This window comes from Orcinus orca, chromosome 1 (genome assembly GCF_937001465.1).
Source record: "Orcinus orca chromosome 1, mOrcOrc1.1, whole genome shotgun sequence".
NCBI classification, from domain to species: Eukaryota; Metazoa; Chordata; class Mammalia; order Artiodactyla; family Delphinidae; genus Orcinus; species Orcinus orca.
In genome coordinates, this window is record NC_064559.1 from 62517340 (window position 1) to 62537880 (window position 20541).

Below are 20541 nucleotides of genomic sequence, written 5' to 3' on the forward strand. Positions count from 1 at the left end.
GGAAGACATCCTGTAGTTATTACCAATCCTTTTTTTCTTGGGGGCAGGGGAGGAAAAACATGTTTTGAGTAAATTTTGATTTTCATATAGCAGTTTTACTTAAAACACAGTATTCCAGAATACTTTACAAACCAACACACATCTCTGCCTGCTCTTTCTCATGTGAGACCCATCTCGAAGTTTATTGGAAAATCCAGATAATAATAGGACAATGACTCTCAACTTTTCTTCCCTTTTACCCCTCTGTAGAGAATTTTGCTAAGCCAACAGAGGACTTAAAAAAATTTACTTTTGGTCTTGAGGAGGGAAATGAAGAAGTCTGTAACCTCGCTAGTGGTGTCAGATTGAAAAACTTGTCACTGCCAGCATCATTAAAAGGTAAAGAAAATTTGACCTGGTGTTCATTTTCCAGGACCTAGATTCCCCTCTTGCTTTCTCTAGGATGCCTCCAACAAAGGAGAAAGGAAGATAGAAGACTGGCTTTGTTTTTATTGTGTGTTGCCCAGGCAATGGGAAGGTTCCATTACAAGCTTGGCTTTTCTGCTTCTAAACAGGAGCCACCTTCCCCCTGTGCATACGCTGGAGTCTGATTTGAACAAAGTTTTATTCGTCTGCATAAAAGAATGAGGTATAGTACATTTTCAATTAAACAGAAATCAAATAGTGAGAGAGAAGATCTAACAGTGATACTTTTCCTGCTATCTACTTCCATAAGAAATGACAAACAAGTGAATTTATATCAGGGATGTACTGTTATTTATTTCAAGAAAAATGAATTTCAAGCAGTGTTCTAGCATGCATTCAGCTCCAATCCATGCCATCTATAAAATGTTCAACTTCAAATGTTTAGTACAAGGATGAGACCTCAAGTTCTCTATCTCCAAAAGAGCATCATTTGTGTTTCATTCACTATGTCTACTAAAATAGCAAGGTGGATTAGCTTGGTTTCTTTTAATCAATATTTTTTTTATTGAAGTATAGTTGATTTACAATGTTGTGTTAATTTCTGCTGTACAGCCAAATGATTCAGTTATACATACATATATATATATATTCTTTTTTTTTTTTTTTGGCCACACCATGCAGCTTGCAGGATCTCAGTTTGAACCCAGGCCATGGCAGTGAAAGCCTGGAATCCTAACCACTAGGCGACCAGGGAATTCCCACATTCTTTTTTTTTAAAATATTTTTTTCTATTATGGTTTATTATAGGATACTGAATATAGTTCTCTGTGCTATACAGTAGCCTTTGTTTATCTGTTCTACATATAAAAGCTTACATCTGCTAACCCTACTTATATCTGGACTAGCTCGGTTTCTACAATGTTCTGTGGACATATTGAGAAGTTCATATTTTGTCCCTGAGGAGGGTGATGTAATAGAAGGACATCCTGGTCAAGATGTCCAAGAAGCCATGTGAGCTATGATACGCGAACTTAGATGAGAAGATGGAATTGGAGCTAGGAGCTCTCTGACACTTGGTCATGAGCATAGAGATGGTAATGGGTTGTCACAAGAATAACTGAATCCCTGAGGCAGATAGAGAGAAAGCTTATTGCTGGGAAGTTCCAGGAGAAAGGGCAGCCAGTGAAGAAGACAGAGAATGAGCAGCTGGAGAAGTCAACACAGAACACGGATGGCAGGCCCTTCTCCTTCTGACCACTTCTCAGCATGACCTCTGCTCTCCTCACACACCCTTGTCACACTTTAACACAAAATCAGAACACCTTGAAATCCATCTTATTGTCAAGGCCAATGGGACATGCATATTTTTAGGTCATAGCATCTCCATCTTTTATACTCCTGACACAAGTGCTATCTGTGAAATAGGTACTAAGCAAATACTTCTTTTGGCCTAGCTCAGCTGGGTGTAGTTCTATTGAACAAGAACTAGAGAACAGGACAGTTGTCCATCTCTAGAATGTATTTGATAAAGACAGATGACTAGTTCCCTATTGTGTGGCTTTCCACCTGCAGAAATCTCTCTGGTCCAGCTGGATAGCATGAGCCTGTCCCGCCAGATGTTGGTGAGATGTGCAGCCATCATTGGCCTGACCTTCACTACAGAACTGTTGTATGAGATTCTCCCTTGTTGGAACATGAAGATGATGATCACTGCCCTGGCAACCCTCGTGAAATCCAATGTCTTTGACTGTTTCCGGAATGGCAAGGAGCTACGAATAGCCCTAAAACAGAACGCGGCCTCGTTTGAGGTGAATTATCGTTCCCTCTCTCTGCAGCCACCCTCTGAAGGAATGGGTAAGTAGAGCCTGGAAGTGACCCATATTTCCTTTAGTTTAAGGCACATCTTGCTAAAAGAACTGATCTGTATTTTGTAGCAGGGGCTGACTTATGGCCCACTGCCTTTCTGTCCTCTCTAGCCCATGGTGAAGAGGAAGAGCTCTGTGAGCTGGAAAGTGAGGTGATTGAGTGCCACATCATTCGCTTCTGCAGCCCGATGATGCAGAAAACAGCCTATGAGCTGTGGCTGAAAGACCAGAAGAAAGCCATGCACTTGAAATGTGCCCGCTTTCTGGAAGAAAACGCCCACAGGTGTGACCACTGCCGAAGTGGAGACTTCGTCCCCTTTCACCACTTTGCAGTGGACATCCGGCTCAACACTTTGGACTTGGATACCATTAGGAAGATGGCTAAGTCCCATGGATTTCAAAGTAAACTTTCTTCGTTCCTAATTAGTCCTAACTATAACTGGGGGACGTGGAGACAAGACCTAGAAGAAGTGGGTCTGGACCATGAGGATTTCAAGTCCTCTGCAGGCTCGGGCACCATGAATGATGAGACATGAGCAGTGTAGGTCAGCAGGGCAGGAAGTTGGGGAGTATACATGTAGCTGAGTTGGCAGAACCAATCTCACTGTGAGACTGTCAGGGAGGATTCGGGAGTAAGGACTCTGGCAAAATAGGGTGTGACCAGAGCCCAAATTAAAATGTCCAAAGGAATAAAACAGACCCAGCTTCCTTCGCACCAAGGGATGGAATCCAAGGAGGGTAGCGGGTAGGGAGCAGGGTCTGACATGAAGTGGGGGCGGAGAGCAAGATCCGAGAGGGAGTGGCGTTTCTTGGCAGATAAAATGTTGTTGCTCTGTCTGGCTTGAAACAAGGTTCCAGTGGAAAAAAATGTATGAGCGTCAGTGCTAGGAAGATGTCTTCCTTGGAATCAGTTAGATGACACAGAAGACCTCACACCTAATGAGGGCAGAGTGGCCTGTGGCTGCACCTGTGGCTGCACCAGGATCAACCTGCCCTCCCAGAGTTTGGGAGAGGTTGTGTGAGGGTTTCCTATAAATCAGATATAACTCACCTGGGAGAAAAAGCCAGCCTGGCATCATTTTAAGTTGTTCCCAAGAGTACCCCTAGGAGTGTGAGAAGACCCCTAGTAGTGGGCTGCTAGAATAAAACAGGCACCTAGAGGGCAGGTGATGGAGAGCTGAAGAGGATGCATGACTGGATCAGGGGATCTTCAGTGAAGGATCCCAACACAGGGCCATAGTCAAAGCACCAATGAAAGCATTAATAGGAGAGAGTCAACTGACAGAGATAAGAGAAAAGGGAAAGAATACAGTTAAGTCCCCTATATAGGAACCTTCAAGTTGCGAACTTTCAAAGATGTGAACGTGCGTTCGCATGTCCAGTCATGTAAGTTAGTTCATGTGTCTGGCGTACATTGTCAGGTGTGTGCATCCTCTACAAGTGGTGGTGCTTTTGTGTACTTTACTGCACAGTACTGTATAGAGTACAGTAGTACAGTATCTTTATTACAAGCCCAGGATGTCCAGAAGCAGGCATAAAAGCAGCAGTGATGTAGCTGGTACTACTGTACTTTTCAAGGTACTGTACTGTGAGATTAAAAATGCTTTACTTTTGTGTTTGTTTTTTATGTATTATTTGTGTGAAAAGTATTATAAACTTATTATAGTACAGTACTATACAGATGATTGTGTTAGTTGGGTACCAAGGCTAACTTTGTTGGACTTACGAACAAATTGGACTTGATGAACGTGTTCCCAGAACGGAACTCATTTGTATGTAGGGGACCTACTGTATTCCAGACTCTGTGGGATCAGTGAGTCTTATTTTATATACACATTATATATATAAACAAATTATATATAAACTACATATATTATATATGTATGTTTTAATTATTTATTTGGTGAGGGGTAGAATCAGCTGGCAGCTAGCAGACAGTTTAGCCTGAGTAGTTCGTTGGTCTTAAGCAGGCTGGCTAGGGCCACCAAAGGAAACAACTCCAGTTATTTCAGGTTCTCCAATGTTCCTTAACCATTTGACCTTGGAGCATATGTTACCAGATATCTCTGAGTCATATCTACTGATGTCCTTTCAACAGAACCTCCACCTGAGTGAGGCCAGGGTTTGACTATTTCCCTTATAATTTTTCACCTATTTAAAAGAGTATCAACTAGACATCTTTAAATAAAGACATTTTTTAGATTTCCTGAAAGTTTTACCGTAAAAGCAATAGTCCCATGACCTACTGCCCTGCATATGTATGTTCAATATTTCTTCTCAGGGGCAAACATTTTTAACTTAGATGTTCCCTCTAGTCATTACTTCCATATACTAAGTGGTATGTTAATGGTGCTTTTTTTTTTTTTTTTTTTTTTCCCGGTACGCGGGCCTCTCACTGTTGTGGCCTCTCCCGTTGCGGAGCACAGGCTCCGGACGCGCAGGCTTAGCGGCCATGGCTCACGGGCCTAGCCGCTCCGCAGCATGTGAGATCTTCCCGGACCGGGGCACGAACCCGTGTCCCCTGCATCGGCAGGCAGACTCTCAACCACTGCGCCACCAGGGAAGCCCAATGCTGCTTTTTTAAAAATCAAATTTGACATCATCTGTTTTAGTCTTGCTATGGTAGGTAAGGATTTAAACTCTATTAAGCCACTCTTGGGCACCTCTCCTCCAATATTGTTATAGAATTATCATTAGATAAATCAATCAAGTATTTACATTATTAAGACTATGAAAACGCTGTCCATTAGAGAACTAAGTAGTAATATACTGTGAATAGATTTCTTTTTTTAATTTTTAAATTTAATTTTATTTATTTTTTATACAGCAGATTCTTATTAGTCATCAATTTTATACACATCAGTGTATACATGTCGATTCCAATCGCCCAATTCATCACACCACCATCCCCACCCACCTACGGCTTTCCCCCCTTGGTGTCCATATGTTTGTTCTCTACATCTGTGTCTCAACTTCTGCCCTGCAAACTGGTTCACCGGTACCATTTTTCTAGGTACGTGCGTTAATATACGATATTTGTTTTTCTCTTTCTGACTAACTTCACTCTGTATGACAGTCTCTAGATCCATTCACGTCTCAACAAATGACCCAATTTCGTTCCTTTTTATGGCTGAGTAATATTCCATTGTATATATGTACCACAACTTCTTTATCCATTCATCTTCGATGGGTGTTAGGTTGCTGCCATGACCTGGCTATTGTAAAAAGTGCTGCAATGAACATTGGGGTGCATGCATCTTTTTGAATTATGGTTTTCTCTGGGTATATGCCCAGTAGTGGGATTGCTGGGTCGTATGGTAGTTCTATTTGTAGTTTTCTAAGGAACCTCCATACTGTTCTCCATAGTGGCTGTATCAATTTACATTCCCACCAACAGTGCAAGAGGGGTCCCTTTTCTCCACACCCTCTCCAGCACTTGTTGTTTGTAGATTTTCTGATGATGCCCATTCTAACTGGTGTGAGATGATACCTCATTGTAGTTTTGATTTGCATTTCTCTAATAATTAGTGATGTTGAGCAGCTTTTCATGTACTTCTTGGCCATCTGTATGTCTTCTTTGGAGAAATGTCTATTTAGGTCTTCTGCCCATTTTTGGATTGGATTGTTTGTTTCTTTAATATTGAGCTGCATGAGCTGTTTATATATTTTGGAGATTAATCCTTTGTCCACTGATTTGTTTGCAAATATTTTCTCCCATTCAGAGTGTTGTCTTTTCATCTTGTTTATGGTTTCCTTTGCTGTGTAAAAGCTTTGAAGTTTCATTAGGTCCCATTTCTTTATTTTTGTTTTTATTTCCATTACTCTAGGAGATAGATTAAAAAATATCTTGCTGTGATTTATGCCAAAGAGTGTTCTTCCTGTGTTTTCCTCTAAGAGATTTATAGTGTCTGGTCTTACATTTAGGCCTCAAATCCATTTTGAGTTTATTTTTGTGTATGGTGTTAGGGAGTGTTCTAACTTCATTCTTTTACATGTAGCTATCCAGTTTTCCCAGCACCACTTATTGAAGAGACTGTCTTTTCTCCATTGCATATCCTTGCTTCCTTTGTCATAGATTATTTGACCATAGGTGTGTGGGTTTATCTCTGGGATTTCTATCTTGTTCCATTGATCTATGTTTCTGTTTTTGTGCCAGTACCATATTGTCCTGATTATTGTAGCTTTGTAGTATAGTCTGAAATCAAGGAGTCTGATTCTTCATGGTCCATTTTTTTCCCTCAAGACTGCTTTGGCTGTTCAGGGTCTTTTGTGTTTCCATACAAATTTTAAGAGTTTTTGTTCTAGTTCCATAAAAAATGCCATTGGTAATTTGATAGGGATTGCACTGAATCTGTAGATTGCTTTGGGTAGTATAGTCATTTTCACAGTATTGATTCTTCCAATCCAAGAACATGGCATATTTCTCCATCTGTTTGTATCATCTTTAATTTCTTTCATCAGTGTCTTATAGTTTTCAGCATACAGATCTTTCGTCTCCCTAGGTAGGTTTATTCCTAGGTATTTTATTCTTTTTGTTGCAATGGTAAATAGGAGTGTTTCCTTAATTTCTCTTTCAGATTTTTCATCATTAGTGTCTAGGAATGCAAGAGATTTCTGTGCATTAGTTTTGTATCCTGCAACTTTACCAAATTCATTGGTTAGCTCTAGTAGTTTTCTGGTGGCATTTTTAGGATTCTCTATGTATAGTATCATGTTATCTGCAAACAGTATCAGTTTTACTTCTTCCTTTCCAATTTGGATTCCTTTTATTTCCTTTTCTTCTCTGATTGCCGTGGCTAGGACTTCCAAAACTATGTTGAATAATAGTGGTGAGAGTGGACATCCTTGTCTCATTCCTGATCTTAGAGGAGATGCTTTCAGTTTTTCACCATTGAGAATGATGTTTGCTGTGGATTTGTCTTATATGGCCTTTATTATGTTGAGGTAGGTTCCCTCTATGCCCACTTTCTGGAGAGTTTTTATCATAAATGGGTGTTGAATTTTGTCAAAAGCTTTTTCTACATCTATTGAGATGATCATATGGTTTTTATTCTTCAGTTTGCTAATATGGTGTATCACATTGATTGATTTGCATATATTGAAGAATCCTTGCATCCCTGGGATAAATCCCACTTGATCATGGTGTATGATCCTTTTATTGTGTTGTTGGATTCTGTTTGCTAGTATTTTGTTGAGGAATTTTGCATCTCTCTTCATCAGTGATATTGGTCTGTAATTTTCTTTTTTTGTAGTATCTTTGTCTGGTTTTGGTATCAGGGTAATGGTGGCCTCACAGAATGAGTTTGGGAGTGTTCCTTCCTCTGCAATTTTTGGGAAGAGTTTAAGAAGGATGGGTGTTAGCTCTTCTCTAAATGTTTGATAGAATTCATCTGTGAAGCCATCTGGTCCTGGACTTTTGTTTGTTGGAAGATTTTTAATCACAGTTTCAATTTCATTACTTGTTATTGGTCTCTTCATATTTTCTGTTTCTTCCTGGTTCAGTCTTGGAAGGTTATAGCTTTCTAAGAATTTGTCCATTTCTTCCAGGTTGTCCATTTTATTGTCATAGAGTTGCTTGTAGTAGTCTCTTAGGATGCTTTGTATTTCTGCAGTGTCTGTTGTAACTTCTCCTTTTTCATTTTTAATTTTATTGATTTGAGCCCTCTCCCTCTTTTTCTTGATGAGTCTGGCTAATGGTTTATCAATTTTGTTTATCTTCTCAAAGAACCAGCTTTTAGTTTTATTGATCTTTGCTATTGTTTTCTTTGTTTCTATTTCATTTATTTCTTCTCTGACCTTTATGATTTCTTTCCTTCTGCTAACTTTGGGTTTTGTTTGTTCTTCTTTATCTAGTTCCTTGAGGTGTAAGGTTAGATTGTTTATTTGAGGTTTTCCTTGTTTCTTGAGGTAGGCTTGTATAGCTATAAACTTCCCTCTTAGAACTGCTTTTGCTGCATCCCATAGGTTTTGGATCGTTGTGTTTTCATTGTCATTTGTCTCTAGGTATTTTTTGATTTCCTCTCTGATTTCTTCAGTGATCTCTTGGTTATTTAGTAACGTATTGTTTAGCCTCCATGTGTCTGTGTTTTTTACGGTTTTTTCCCCTGTAATTCATTTCTAATCTCATAGCATTGTGGTCAGAAAAGATGCTTGATATGATTTCAATTTTATTAAATTTACTGAGGCTTGATTTGTGACCCAAGATGTGATCTATCCTAGAGAATGTTCCATGCGCACTTGAGAAGAAAGTGTAATCTGCTGTTTTTGGATGGAATGTCCTATAAATATCAATTAAATCTATCTGGTGTATTGTGTCATTTAAAGCTTCTGTTTCCTTATTTATTTTCATTTTGGATGATCTGTCCATTGGTGTAAGTGAGATGTTAAAGTCTCCTACTATTATTGTGTTACTGTTGATTTCCCCTTTTATGGCTGTTAGCATTTGCTTTATGTACTAAGGTGCTCCTATGTTGGGTGCATAAATATTTACGATTGTTATATCTTCTTCTTGGATTGATCCCTTGATCATCATGTAGTTTCTTCCTTGTCTCTTGTAACATTCTATATTTTAAAGTCTATTTTATCTGATAGGAGTGTTGCTACTCCAACTTTCTTTTGATTTCCATTGGCATGGAATATCTTTTTCCATCCCCTCACTTTCAGTCTGTATGTGTCCCTAGGTCTGAAGTGGGTCTCTTGTAGACAGCATATATATGGGTCTTGTTTCTGTATCCATTCAGCAAGCCTGTGTCTTTTGGTTGGAGCATTTAATCCATTCACGTTTAAGGTAATTATCGATATGTATGTTCCTATGACCATTTTCTTAATTGTTTTGGGTTTGTTTTTGTAGGTCCTTTTCTTCTCTTGTGTTTCCCACTTAGAGAAGTTCCTTTAGCATTTGTTGTAGAGCTGGTTTGGTGGTGTTGAATTCTCTTAGCTTTTGCTTGTCTGTAAAGATTTTGATTTCTCCATCGAATCTGAATGAGATCCTTGCCAGGTAGAGTAATCTTGGTTGTAAGTTCTTCCCTTTCATCACTTTAAGTATGCCATGCCTCTCTCTTCTGGCTTGTAGAGTTTCTGCTGAGAAATCAGCTGTTAACTTGGTGGGAGTTCCCTTGTATGTTATTTTTCGTTTTTCCTTTGCTGCTTTCAATAATTTTTCTTTGTCTTTAATTTTTGCCAGTTTGATTACTGTGTGTCTTGGTGTGTTTCTCCTTGGGTTTATTCTGTATGGGACTCGCTGCGCTTCCTGGACTTGGGTGTCTATTTCCTTTCCCATGTTAGGGAAGTTTTCGACTATAATCTCTTCAAATATTTTCTCGGGTCCTTTCTCTCTCTCTTCTCTTTCTGGGACCCTTATAATGCGAATGTTGTTGCGTTTAATGTTGTCCCAGAGGTCTGTTAGCCTGTCTTCATTTCTTTTCATTCTTTTTTCTTTATTCTGTTCCGCAGCAGTGAATTCCACCTTTCTGTCTTCCAGGTCACTTATCCATTCTTCTGCCTCAGTTATTCTGCTGTTGATTGCTTCTAGTGTAGTTTTCATTTCAGTTATTGTATTGTTCATCTCTGTTTGTTTGTTCATTAATTCTTCTAGGTCTTTGTTAAACATTTCTTGCATATTCTGGATCTTTGCCTCCATTCTTTTTCCGAGGTCCTGGATCATCTTCACTATCATTATTCTGAATTGTTTTTCTGGAAGGTTGCCTATCTCCACTTCATTTAGTTGTTTTTCTGGGGTTTTATCTTGTTCCTTCATCTGGTACATAGCCCTTTGCCTTTTCATCTTGTCTATCTTTCTGTGAATGTGGTTTTTGTTCCACAGGGTGCAGGATTGTAGTTCTTCTTGCTTCTGCTGTCTGCCCTCTGGTGGATGAGGCTATCTAAGAACCTTGTGCAAGTTTCCTAATGGGAGGAACTGGTGGTAGGGAGAGCTGACTGTTTCTCCGGTGGGCAGAGCTCAGTAAATCTTTAATCCACTTGACTGCTGATGGGTGGGGCTGGGTTCCCTCCCTGTTGGTTGTTTGGCCTGAGGCAACCCAACACTGGAGCCTACCTGGGCTCTTTGGTGGGGGTAATGGCAGACTCTGGGAGGGCTCACACCAAGGAGTACTTCCCAGAACTTCTGCTGCCAGTGCCCTTGTCCCCACAGTGAGCCACAGCCACCCGCCGCCTCTGCAGGAGACCCTCCAACACTAGCAGGTAGGTCTGGTTCAGTCTCCTATGGGGTCACTGCTCCTTCCTCTGGGTCCCAATGCACACACTACTTTGTGTGTGCCCTCCAAGAGTGGGGTCTCTGTTTCCCCCAGTCCTGTCAAAGTCCTGAAATCAAATCCCACAAGGCTTCAAAGTCTGATTCTCTAGGAATTCCTCCTCCCGTTGCCAGACCCCCAGGTTGGGAAGCCTGATGTGGGGCTCAGAACCTTCACTCCAGTGGGTGGACTTCTGTGGTATAAGTGTTCTCCAGTCTGTGAGTCGCCCACCGAGCAGTTATGGGATTTGATTTTACTGTGAGTGCGCCCCTCCTACCGTCTCATAATGGCTCCTCCTTGTCTTTGGATGGTGGGGTATGTTTTCTGCTGAGTTCCAGTGTCTTCCTGTCGATGATTGTCCAGCAGTTAGTTGTGATTCTGGTGTTCTCACAAGAGGGAGTGAGAGCATGTCCTTCTACTCCACCATCTTGGTTCCTCTTCGTGAATAGATTTCTTAACAGAAGTTTATTTTTCCTAGAGTTTCTAGGAAACTTTTTTTTTGCCATGTCTTCTTTATAATATCCTGCTTCAATCTTGGCTGGACAGTCTGTCCATTACCCCTGAATCTCCCAAAGTGTGAGGTATGCTTTTATTTTAATAATTATTTTTATTTTATTTTATTTTATTTTTGGCTGCATTGGGTCTTTGTTGCTGCATGCAGGCCTTCTCTAGTTGCGGCGAGTGGGTCTACTCTTTGTTGCAGTGCATTGGTTTCTCATTGTGGTGGCTTCTCTTGTTGCGGAGCACTGGCTCTAGAGTGCAGGCTCAGTAGTTGTGGCTCACGGGCTTAGTTGCTCTACGGCGTGTGGGATCTTCCTGGACCAGGGCTCAAACCCTTGTTCCCTGCATTGGCAGGCAGATTCTTAACCACTGTACCACCAGGGAAGTCCATGAGGTATGCTTTTAAGAAATGCTGGAGGGGCTTCCCTGGTGGCGCAGTGGTTGAGAGTCTGCCTGCCGATGCAGGGGACACGGGTTCGTGCCCCAGTCCAGGAAGATCCCACATGCTGCGGAGTGGTTAGGCCTGTGAGCCATGGCCGCTGAGCCTGCGCATTCAGAGCCTGTGCTCTGCAACGGGAGAGGCCACAACAGTGAGAGGCCCGCATACCGCAAAAAAAAAAAAAAAGGTTGGAGAAGGACATATCATAAGAGGTTCAAGGACACAGCATTAGCTATGAATCAGATAGTGAGGAAGTTGATTTTCTTTTCAATTCTCTATCAATCCTCATGTCCTTCCTAAAAACTTATCTGACTCTTGATCCATTCCAAGGATCAACAGCCCATGGGCTCCCTCCTGGGCTCTTTCGTTCCACTTGCTCCATCTAATTCTTCAGGGAGCATTCCTCTCATTCCTTGATCTTCTTGACATGTGCTGAAATCTCATTTAATGTTTCATTTACTCATTCATCAAATATTTATTGGGTTTCTGATATGTGTCAGACAGTGCTCTAGGCACCTTAGATGCATCAGGGAACAAGACAGCATTCTATTGGGGAGAAGCAGACAATGGAGAGAAAACATTAACAAAGAAGTAAATTCTGTAGTATGTATAAGTGATCCCAAGGAGAAAACCAGAAAAGAATGTTGGGTAGGGCAAGGGAGATGAGGAGTGCAGAGTCGCTAGGGTAGCCCTCAGTGAGAGGTAAGATTCATGGAAAGGCAAAGGAAGTGAGGGATTTTATTGTATGGATGGCTGGGGAAGAGCATTCTAGGCAGAGGGGAGGGCCAGGGTAATGGCCCTAAGATAGGAATTGACTCCTTCCATTCTGTATATTGTGAGTTTATGCTTTTAAAAATTATTTTATTCTTGTTTTAATGGGGTAAAATGTGCTGGACCTGGAGGTCAGGAGATAAATAAAAGAGGTCAGTTTTTCATCTTGAACTTGAAGTCTTATTTCTGAGTCTTTGAAACCACAGGTGAGCAAGTACTATCTTTGCTTTTCTCCTTTCTTCTGAGAACCTACAAGCATTCCGTATATTTCTTTTCTTTTGATTTTTACAGATCCTCTTTGAAGTAGGGAACTTTTAATATATTTCCTTCATAAATGAAGAAAATTGAGACCTAAAAATAATATGATTCACCCAAGGGTTGAATGATATGACAAAAATCATATCTTATATATCCTGACTTTATTTGCTTTATTTAGCCAATATTGCTTTTTGCCACATCTCATTCTATCACTATTACAATTTGAAATATAAAACAAAACATATAGGATGTTGAAGAAGGAATAGCATTTTATTTTTTATTTATTTATTTTTTTGCGGTATGTGGGCCTCTCACTGTTGTGGCCTCTCCCGCTGTGGAGCACAGGTTCCGGATGCACAGGCCCCGGACGCACAGGCCCCGTGGCCATGGCTCACAGGCCCAGCTGCTCCGCGGCATGTGGGATCTTCCCGGACCCGTGTCCCCTGCATCGGCAGGTGGACTCTCAACCACTGCGCCACCAGGGATGCCCAGCATTTTATTTTATTTTATTTTATTTTATTTTTTGCGGTATGCGGGCCTCTCACTGTCGTTGCGGAGCACACAGGCTCAGCGGCCATGGCCCACGGGCCCAGCCGCTCCGCGGCATGTGGGATCTTCCTGGACCGGGGCACGAACCCGTGTCCCCTGCATCGGCAGGTGGACTCTCAACCACTGCGCCACCAGGGAAGCCCCAGCATTTTATTTTTAATCATTGATTTTTTTCCCCAAAAAACACGCATTTATTGAGTATCTATTATGTGTCAGGCAGTGATCTAGGCATTGGGGATATAGTGGTGAAAATGGCAGACGAGTCTATTCTCATATATTGAATTTTAATAGAGGCTGATAGACAATAAACAAATTCATTAATAGAAGCATCAGGGGGACTTGGAGGCCTTGAGAAATATTCTGAATTTTATTCCAAATGGATTAGAACACATTAGAAAAGTATTGATTAGAATTAGTATTGGCTGCATATAACAAGGACCCAGCTAGAGTGGCTTAAATTTATTATTAAATGTATTTCTCTCTATGTAAAATGCTTGTCTCATCACTGGGACTGGTTTGGTGTCTTCATGATCATCAGAGATCCTTGGTTCAAAATAGTAGCTGGAGTTCCAGCCATCATGTTGACATTTAACACTAGAAGGAGGAGAAAAGAAACCAAAAAATGAAAGGATACCCCTTCCTTTTTCAGTAGTTTTCTAGAATTCTTCCTACCCAATACTCCCCTTATATCTCAAGGACCAATACAATACAATACAATACAATAGTCACATGGCTATATATCCAGTTGCAAGGGAGGTTGGAAAATGTAGCTTCCCCAAGTAAAATTGAGTTCTATTACTAAGGAGAAAAGGGACAATGGAAGTTGAGATAGGAAACAAGCAGTTTCTGCCACTGAGATCTGAATCATTTTTCTAAAATTATTATTTCATTTATTTATTTTTGGCTGCATTGGGTCTTCATTGCTGTGCATGGGCTTTTTTGTTTGTTTGTTTTTTTGTTTCTAGTTGTGGCGAGGGGGGCTACTCTTCATTGCGGTGCGTGGGCTTCTCATTGCAGTGGCTTCTCTCATTGCGGTGGCTTCTCTCGTTGCGGTGGCTTCTCTTGTTGTGGAGCATGGGGTCTAGAGCTCAGGCTCAGTAGTTGTGACACATGGGCTTAGTTGCTCTACGGCATGTAGGATCTTCCTGGACCAGGGCTCGAACCCGTGTCCCCTGCATTGGCAGGTGGATTCTTAATTACTGCGCTGCCAGGGAAGTCCTGAATCATGTTTTTAAAAACTTACTTTGCCTTCATTTTAGAAAACAGATTGAAGAGGATAGGAATAGGAGGGAGATCAGTTTTTCACACTTGTCTAGATGAAATTTGGTGATGGACTAGGGTGGTGCTCTAGAGAAGATTGACAGAAGAAGATGGATTCAGATATGTATTGGAGTAGACATAATGGGACTTTCTGATGGACTGAATGGGGATAGGGGTGAGGGAAAGAAAAGAATCAAGGACGTTGTCTAGGTTTTTGCCTTGAGGAGATGAATATGGCAGTGATGCCTTGAGAAATGAATACGGCAGTGATGCTTACTAAGACAGGCGAAACGTTGGTGGATGTAGGTTTATGGAAAAGAGATTCAAGAGTTCTGTTTAGATCATTTTAATTTTGCAATTAGGCATCCACGTGGTAGCTGCCAAGGAGACACTTGGATGTATGAGTCGGTAGGTAAGGGTTGATGTCAGGTCTTAAAGATGGAAAACCAAAAGTCATTGTCATATGGGTAGAATTTAAAGTCATGGGCAGGTGAAATTATCTAGGGAGAAATTTGGATGGAGGAAAGAGCCCACAGTCAAACTGAGGCTTACCAAAATTTGGAACATTGATAGAGGAGTAGGAGCCAGTAAAGCGAGCAGCGTATGAGGGAGGGAAACAAGGGAATGGGTATTATGAAAGCCGGTGAAAAAAAGGGAGTGGTCAATTGTCGTAAATGCTGCCAAGAGGTGTAATAAGATGCAGACAAAGATGTAACCTTTGGATTTGGCAACTTGGTTGTCACTGGTAACCCTGACAAGAAAGTTTTAGAGGAATAGGAGGATAAAGGCATAATTCAATTTATTCAGCCTCTAGTCTACTAGAGATAAACTAGACAGCAGACTAGGAGAGGTGGGCAAATTAATCCTTATACAGTGTGATAAAGGATGATGATAGAGGTCTGCATGGGGTCAATGGGCACACATAAGTTGAGGCACTAATTCTATGGGGCAAGGGCACAGAAAGCTTTCAGAAGAAGGTGATAAGTATCAATAGATGCTGAAACTGAATTTTGTAAATTAAAAGATCTGTGGAGTCATGCATTCACCTTGGAGTCAGGAGACTTCCATCACGAACAGATATATGATCTGAGACAAGTCCCTTCCCCTCTTTAGGATTCTTGCTTCTCCCTGAATGGAGAAGTGGCTAGATTTCAACAATCCTCATTTGTTTTCTGTTTTAAGATCATTATGGAATTTTCTAACCTATTGAAGTCTAGATAGACTGAAGGTTTCAAATTCAGGGCTCTCAGCCCTTAAGTTAGCCCTTTGGGGTATTCCATTAATCGTCTGTATTTCTCCATTAGAAGCTGACATCGCTTTCCTCAGCATCATTAATTCATAGTTTGAATTACTGCAGGGTAAATTAGTTAGGATAATGTTATCATCTAAAACAAACCCCAGCATTTCAGTGGGTTAACACCGTCGAATGACAGTTTTTTTTCTGCCCAGGTAATGATCCAATGAGAATGTTGTCCAATAGCCTTGAACACAGTCAGTCAGGGACCCAGCCTCCCTGACTATGTTGTAGATTTGCTATCCCTTAGATCCCCACAGTTAATTTGTTTTCCTGTGGAAGGAGAAGGTAGTGAAGATATCTAACCATCTCAATTTAGAGGTGACATGTATTACTTCAGATGGAATCCCATTTTCAAAGTAAACACATGTGTTCACTTAAGATGCATTGGGGACTGGAAAATGTAGATCCTGGCTGGGCAACAACAACTTTGTCGTGGAAGGGGAACAGGAAGCTTCAGCGGACACCAGACATCTCTGCCACATGAACATTTCAATGACCCATACAACTCACTTGTTTGTTTATTTTCCAGCTGAAGAAGAGATCACCTTTTCCAGAATAGAGACTTCTAAGAGATCTGCAATATTTTCTGAAAATCTCAGGTACAGGCTTCTGTAATTGTTTAGGAGGTAGAGCTGAACAACTGGCATTAAATTCAGAACACTGTTAGAATCACTTGTCTGGCCAGTACTCTGGGTCTTTTAGGCACAAATCAGAGGGGGTGTGTGGTGAGTTTGGTCAGTAGTTATGTAATGGAGCGGGGACCTATGGGCCCTTCCCAGGACAGACCCTCTCCCCCATATCCTCTCCTGTAGCTCCTCTTCGGGTTTTTTTGTTTTGTTTTGTTTTAAATATTTATTTACATATTTCGTTGCGCTGGGTCTTAGTTACAGCAGGCGGGCTCCTCAGTTGTGGCATGTGGGATCTTTTGTTGCGGCAAGCAGGCTCTTCGTTGTGGTGTGCGGGCTTCTCTCTAGTTGTGGCACACAGGCTCCAGAGCACATGGGCTCAGTAGTTGCAGCATATAGGCTCCTTAGTTGTGACAGGTGGGCTCCTTAGTTATGGCTCACCAGCTCCTTAGTTGCAGCATGCATGCATGTGGGATCTAGCTTCCTGGTCAGGGATCGAAACCGGACCCCCTGCATTAGGAGTGCAGAGTCTTAACCACTGTGCCATCAGGGAAGTCCCTGTAGCTCCTCTTTGAAGTACCTAGATAATAGTATCTGATGCACACTTCCTGAGTTGTTTTACAGATGCTAAAACCACCACCAAGTGGAAGAAATCTACATTAGTTTTTCTTATCTTGCTGTTTTGTTTTTGAAGATATCTTCATATCAAACACTATACTATATCTACAAATTATTACTCCTATTTATTTCTGCATTTGGACAGTTCTGAAGAAATAAGAGAAAAGATCTTGAGTTTCTTTGACATCATTATATCAAAAATGAGGACATCTGAGAATGACATCATCCCTCTGGAATCTTGCCAGTGTGAGGAAATCTTAGAGATTGTCATCATGCCTCTGGCTCACCATTTTCTGGCTTTGGGAGAAAACAACAAAGCCTTATATTACTTCCTAGAACTTGCGTCTGCTTATCTCATCTTGGGTGATAATTATATGGTAAGCTGTTTCTGCCCAGATCCCCTCCACCTTTGAGACAGACCTACAGCCCACAGGACCAGAAAGAAAGCTCTAGTGCTTTTTTTTTATTATTATTATTACTTCATGTTCTTGATTCTGAGCAGCACCCCCTTCTTTGAAAATCAAATTGCTCAGAAAGGAAATGAGCTGAGATTGTGAAAAAGTCAGAACAAACCACAACTACCATTATACATCATTTAAAATACTGCCGTCATTAGAAACTTGCTTTGAATCGTCTACCTACATGGGACCCTGGTTTCAACTCTTCAGTTTCAGTAGCGTCTTCCTCAGTAATGTCCCAGCCGCATTTGCTCTCCGTCTTCCCCAAGTATCTGTCAGCACAAATACCTGTAGGTCTTTGAATAAGCAGAAATCTAGTTTTAGTCTTGTGATCCCTGAAGGGGCTCGCTCACTTTGGTCTTCATGTAACTTGTGCTAAATTATCATACATACCTTTAGGCCACCAAAGCCCTAGTGACTATTTCTCTAGGATAATTGTAAATAACCTTCCAGGGCAATATGCCCTTAGAAATATGGGGATCTGATACATACGATGAAATAAAAGAATTTATTGGTAAGTAAGTTGGGAAGCGCTGAGCTGAATAAAGCTAAATAGATTTTTGTACTACAATATTTCAGGATCTTAATACGCTAAGATCCATAGAAGTCTCCCAGAGGGTTGGGCTAGGACTGAGACATATTTTTTCTCTCAAACTTATTTGACCTTAGACCACTTTTCATAGAGCAGCTGGCTGACTAAGCTTCCACGAACTCACTTGAGGAAACGCCTTTCTGGGCAGAGCCTCCCACACCCGAGTAGCCATGGCTGCCACCCTTTATGCCTGCACTTGTGGACGGTTTCAGATTTTATATTTGTGGCCTAATTAAACTCCACACCTTAGATTTATATAAAATTTTAAAATTAAACCATTAAAAATGTCAGTAAGCTGTGGTTCTCTCAAATATTTATGAACAAAAGGCTCCTGTGCATATTTTATACACATAGGTGAAGAAGGCAGTGATGCGGCCAGTGAGTACCAGGAAGGGAAGGTTTAGGCAGCCTTGGGGGCTAACTTGCTAAACCTGTGCTCACCCTCATCTCATTATCCAGGGAGTGACAAATGCTCAGGAAAACAATGATTGGAAGCAGAGCCCCAGTGCAGGGTCCCAAAATGTGCCATTTGCTTCCCCGTCTCCCAGCAAAGACACCTTGTCTCCCTCTTTCTGCATCCAACACCTACGCCTTAGGCTGCATGAGACTTGGGGACAGGGCCTCACCTTATTTTACTCTTCAAGTCTGACCTTGCCTTGGTGTTTACAAGTGCCAAGACTCTCTTCACGATTTCATAGGACGTTGAAGAGGAAGGGAGGAAGGTTGCTCAGGGCCTTACCTTCCTCTTCCACTTCCCAACGATGGCCCTGGCAAAAGAAATGGGAGTGGCTCCTAACTCATTCCAAAAGTAGAGACTGGCTTGTCATAGATGTGAGGATGCTCTCAGGAGCCATGAGTACACTGTTGGAAATAGGGAGGTTGGCGATGGAATTACTCAAAGAGGGAAATTGCCCTGGGGAAAACTTCAGGTAAGGTGACTTACATGACAGCATGAGGAAAGGAGGAGGTTTCTAGATTCATCCTCTAGAATGAGATTCAGTAGATCAAGAGGAACATGAAGGTGACCCATATCTTCAGCAGGAACTTTCCCCACCCTTTCTGTCTAGAGTTTGAAGGACTCTGGTCAGGAGCTGAAGGAAGAGATGGAGGTGGGAGCTGGGTGGTCCTGTTTCTCTTCCTTCAGTAGAGTCTGGGGCAATGGCCCCTCCTTGGTCCCAATCCCTGATGACTCAATACCTTCTACTCCTTGTGCTGGTTGCAGGCTTACATATATTTGAATGAGGGAGAGAGGTTGCTGAAAATTCTCAAGAAGGAAAAATCTTGGAGTAAGACTTTTGAGTGGACTACCTTTTTTACCCTCAAAGGTCAGGTAAGAAACCATTAGAAACGCAGTTCATCTGTTCTTTATCACTGCGGCTTTACGTAGAAGAAGTAGTAGAAGTCATCCCTATACTTTCTACATCCTCCTCCCATCCTCTGCCACAGATCTTTCCCAAGATTCCAGAACCCCAAGCCCCGGGCCTCAAACCTCCTCACCATCACTTGTCTGCAGCAAGATCTTCTTTAGCCTCTCAGTTGACAGCTTTATGAAATGTTTATCTAACAACCTCCCAAAATGGACAGGAATGGGTAAACATTTTCTCAGAGGTAGATGATGAACAATGAGGATGCAAAGTCCTAGTCATTCAACCATCCTTCCACAGATACATCCAAGAAACATTTCTGATTGTGCCAGGCCCTGGGAGATCTTGTTCCTGGGCCTTAAATGACCTTTTTTGGATAAGATTCCTTAACTATGTGTTTTTGGAACATACCAACCAAGCCTAGAATCACTGCTTTTCTTCTTTTCCTTTCTTCCCCGTTCTTCTCCTTGTAGGTCTGTTTCAACATGGGCCAGATGGTGCTTGCCAAGAAAATGCTGAGGAAGGCCTTGAAGCTCCTCAATCGAATCTTTCCTTACAACTTAATCTCCTTGTTTCTCCAGATTCATGTTGAAAAAAACAGACACTTTCATTATGTGAATCAGAATCAGCAGGCCCAAGAGAGCTCACCTCCAGGGTAAGGAAGGAGCTGGGGAGAGCTGGGTGTCTCATCTCACTCCCCAGAGGAGAGAGACCTCCACATAGTCCACCAGTCAGCCCCCAAAGCCTGGGCCTCTAGCGGGCGCAAGGAGTCCTGGTGGCTCGCTGGTGTGGGAGGGGATGTGTGGGAGCGGGGCTGCCAGGCCAGGGCTGGGTCGCCTCAGAACAACTTAACAGGAAGCTTTTGCCAAAGGGAGTTCAGGTGACAAAACCTTAAGGGAGTCCTTTGCAAGGTGAGCTCCAGTGCCCCTCCCCACTCATCTTACCCACTAACCCCTCTGGCCATCCACGTTCCAATGGGAATCTGCACCCCCTGTTCCTAGAGCCTCAGTCACAAGTCCTCTTCCAATTCAGTGCTAAAACTGTGGGTATTGTCCCTGCCCCCCCAAAAAATGGCAGGTCCTGAAGACATCTGCCAAAAGACAAAACAGCCCACCCATTTTTTAACTCTATATAGATACGTGGGTTACATGGGGTATCCATCGGTCAAGATTATACCATTAAGATATGTACATTTCAATGTACGTAAATTTTATCTATAAAAGAACTATAAAAAATAATGAGGTGGGGTAGGAGAAGGAAACAGAGTAGAAGGACAGATGTCATAAGAA

At 41.8% G+C, this 20541-nt stretch overlaps 1 protein-coding gene across 1 annotated transcript in view; it reads left to right on the forward strand.

Moving 5' to 3' along the window:
- The window catches only part of ADCY10 (adenylate cyclase 10), a 118407-nt gene that overhangs the window by 76562 nt on the left and 21304 nt on the right, over window positions 1-20541 (forward strand). The window contains exons 19-25 of the mRNA XM_049716225.1: window positions 250-378; window positions 1978-2259; window positions 2382-2672; window positions 16124-16193; window positions 16984-17215; window positions 19111-19218; window positions 19726-19907. Coding sequence (XP_049572182.1) covers window positions 250-378; window positions 1978-2259; window positions 2382-2672; window positions 16124-16193; window positions 16984-17215; window positions 19111-19218; window positions 19726-19907 — 1294 coding nt within the window. The remainder of the gene's footprint in view (window positions 1-249; window positions 379-1977; window positions 2260-2381; window positions 2673-16123; window positions 16194-16983; window positions 17216-19110; window positions 19219-19725; window positions 19908-20541) is intronic.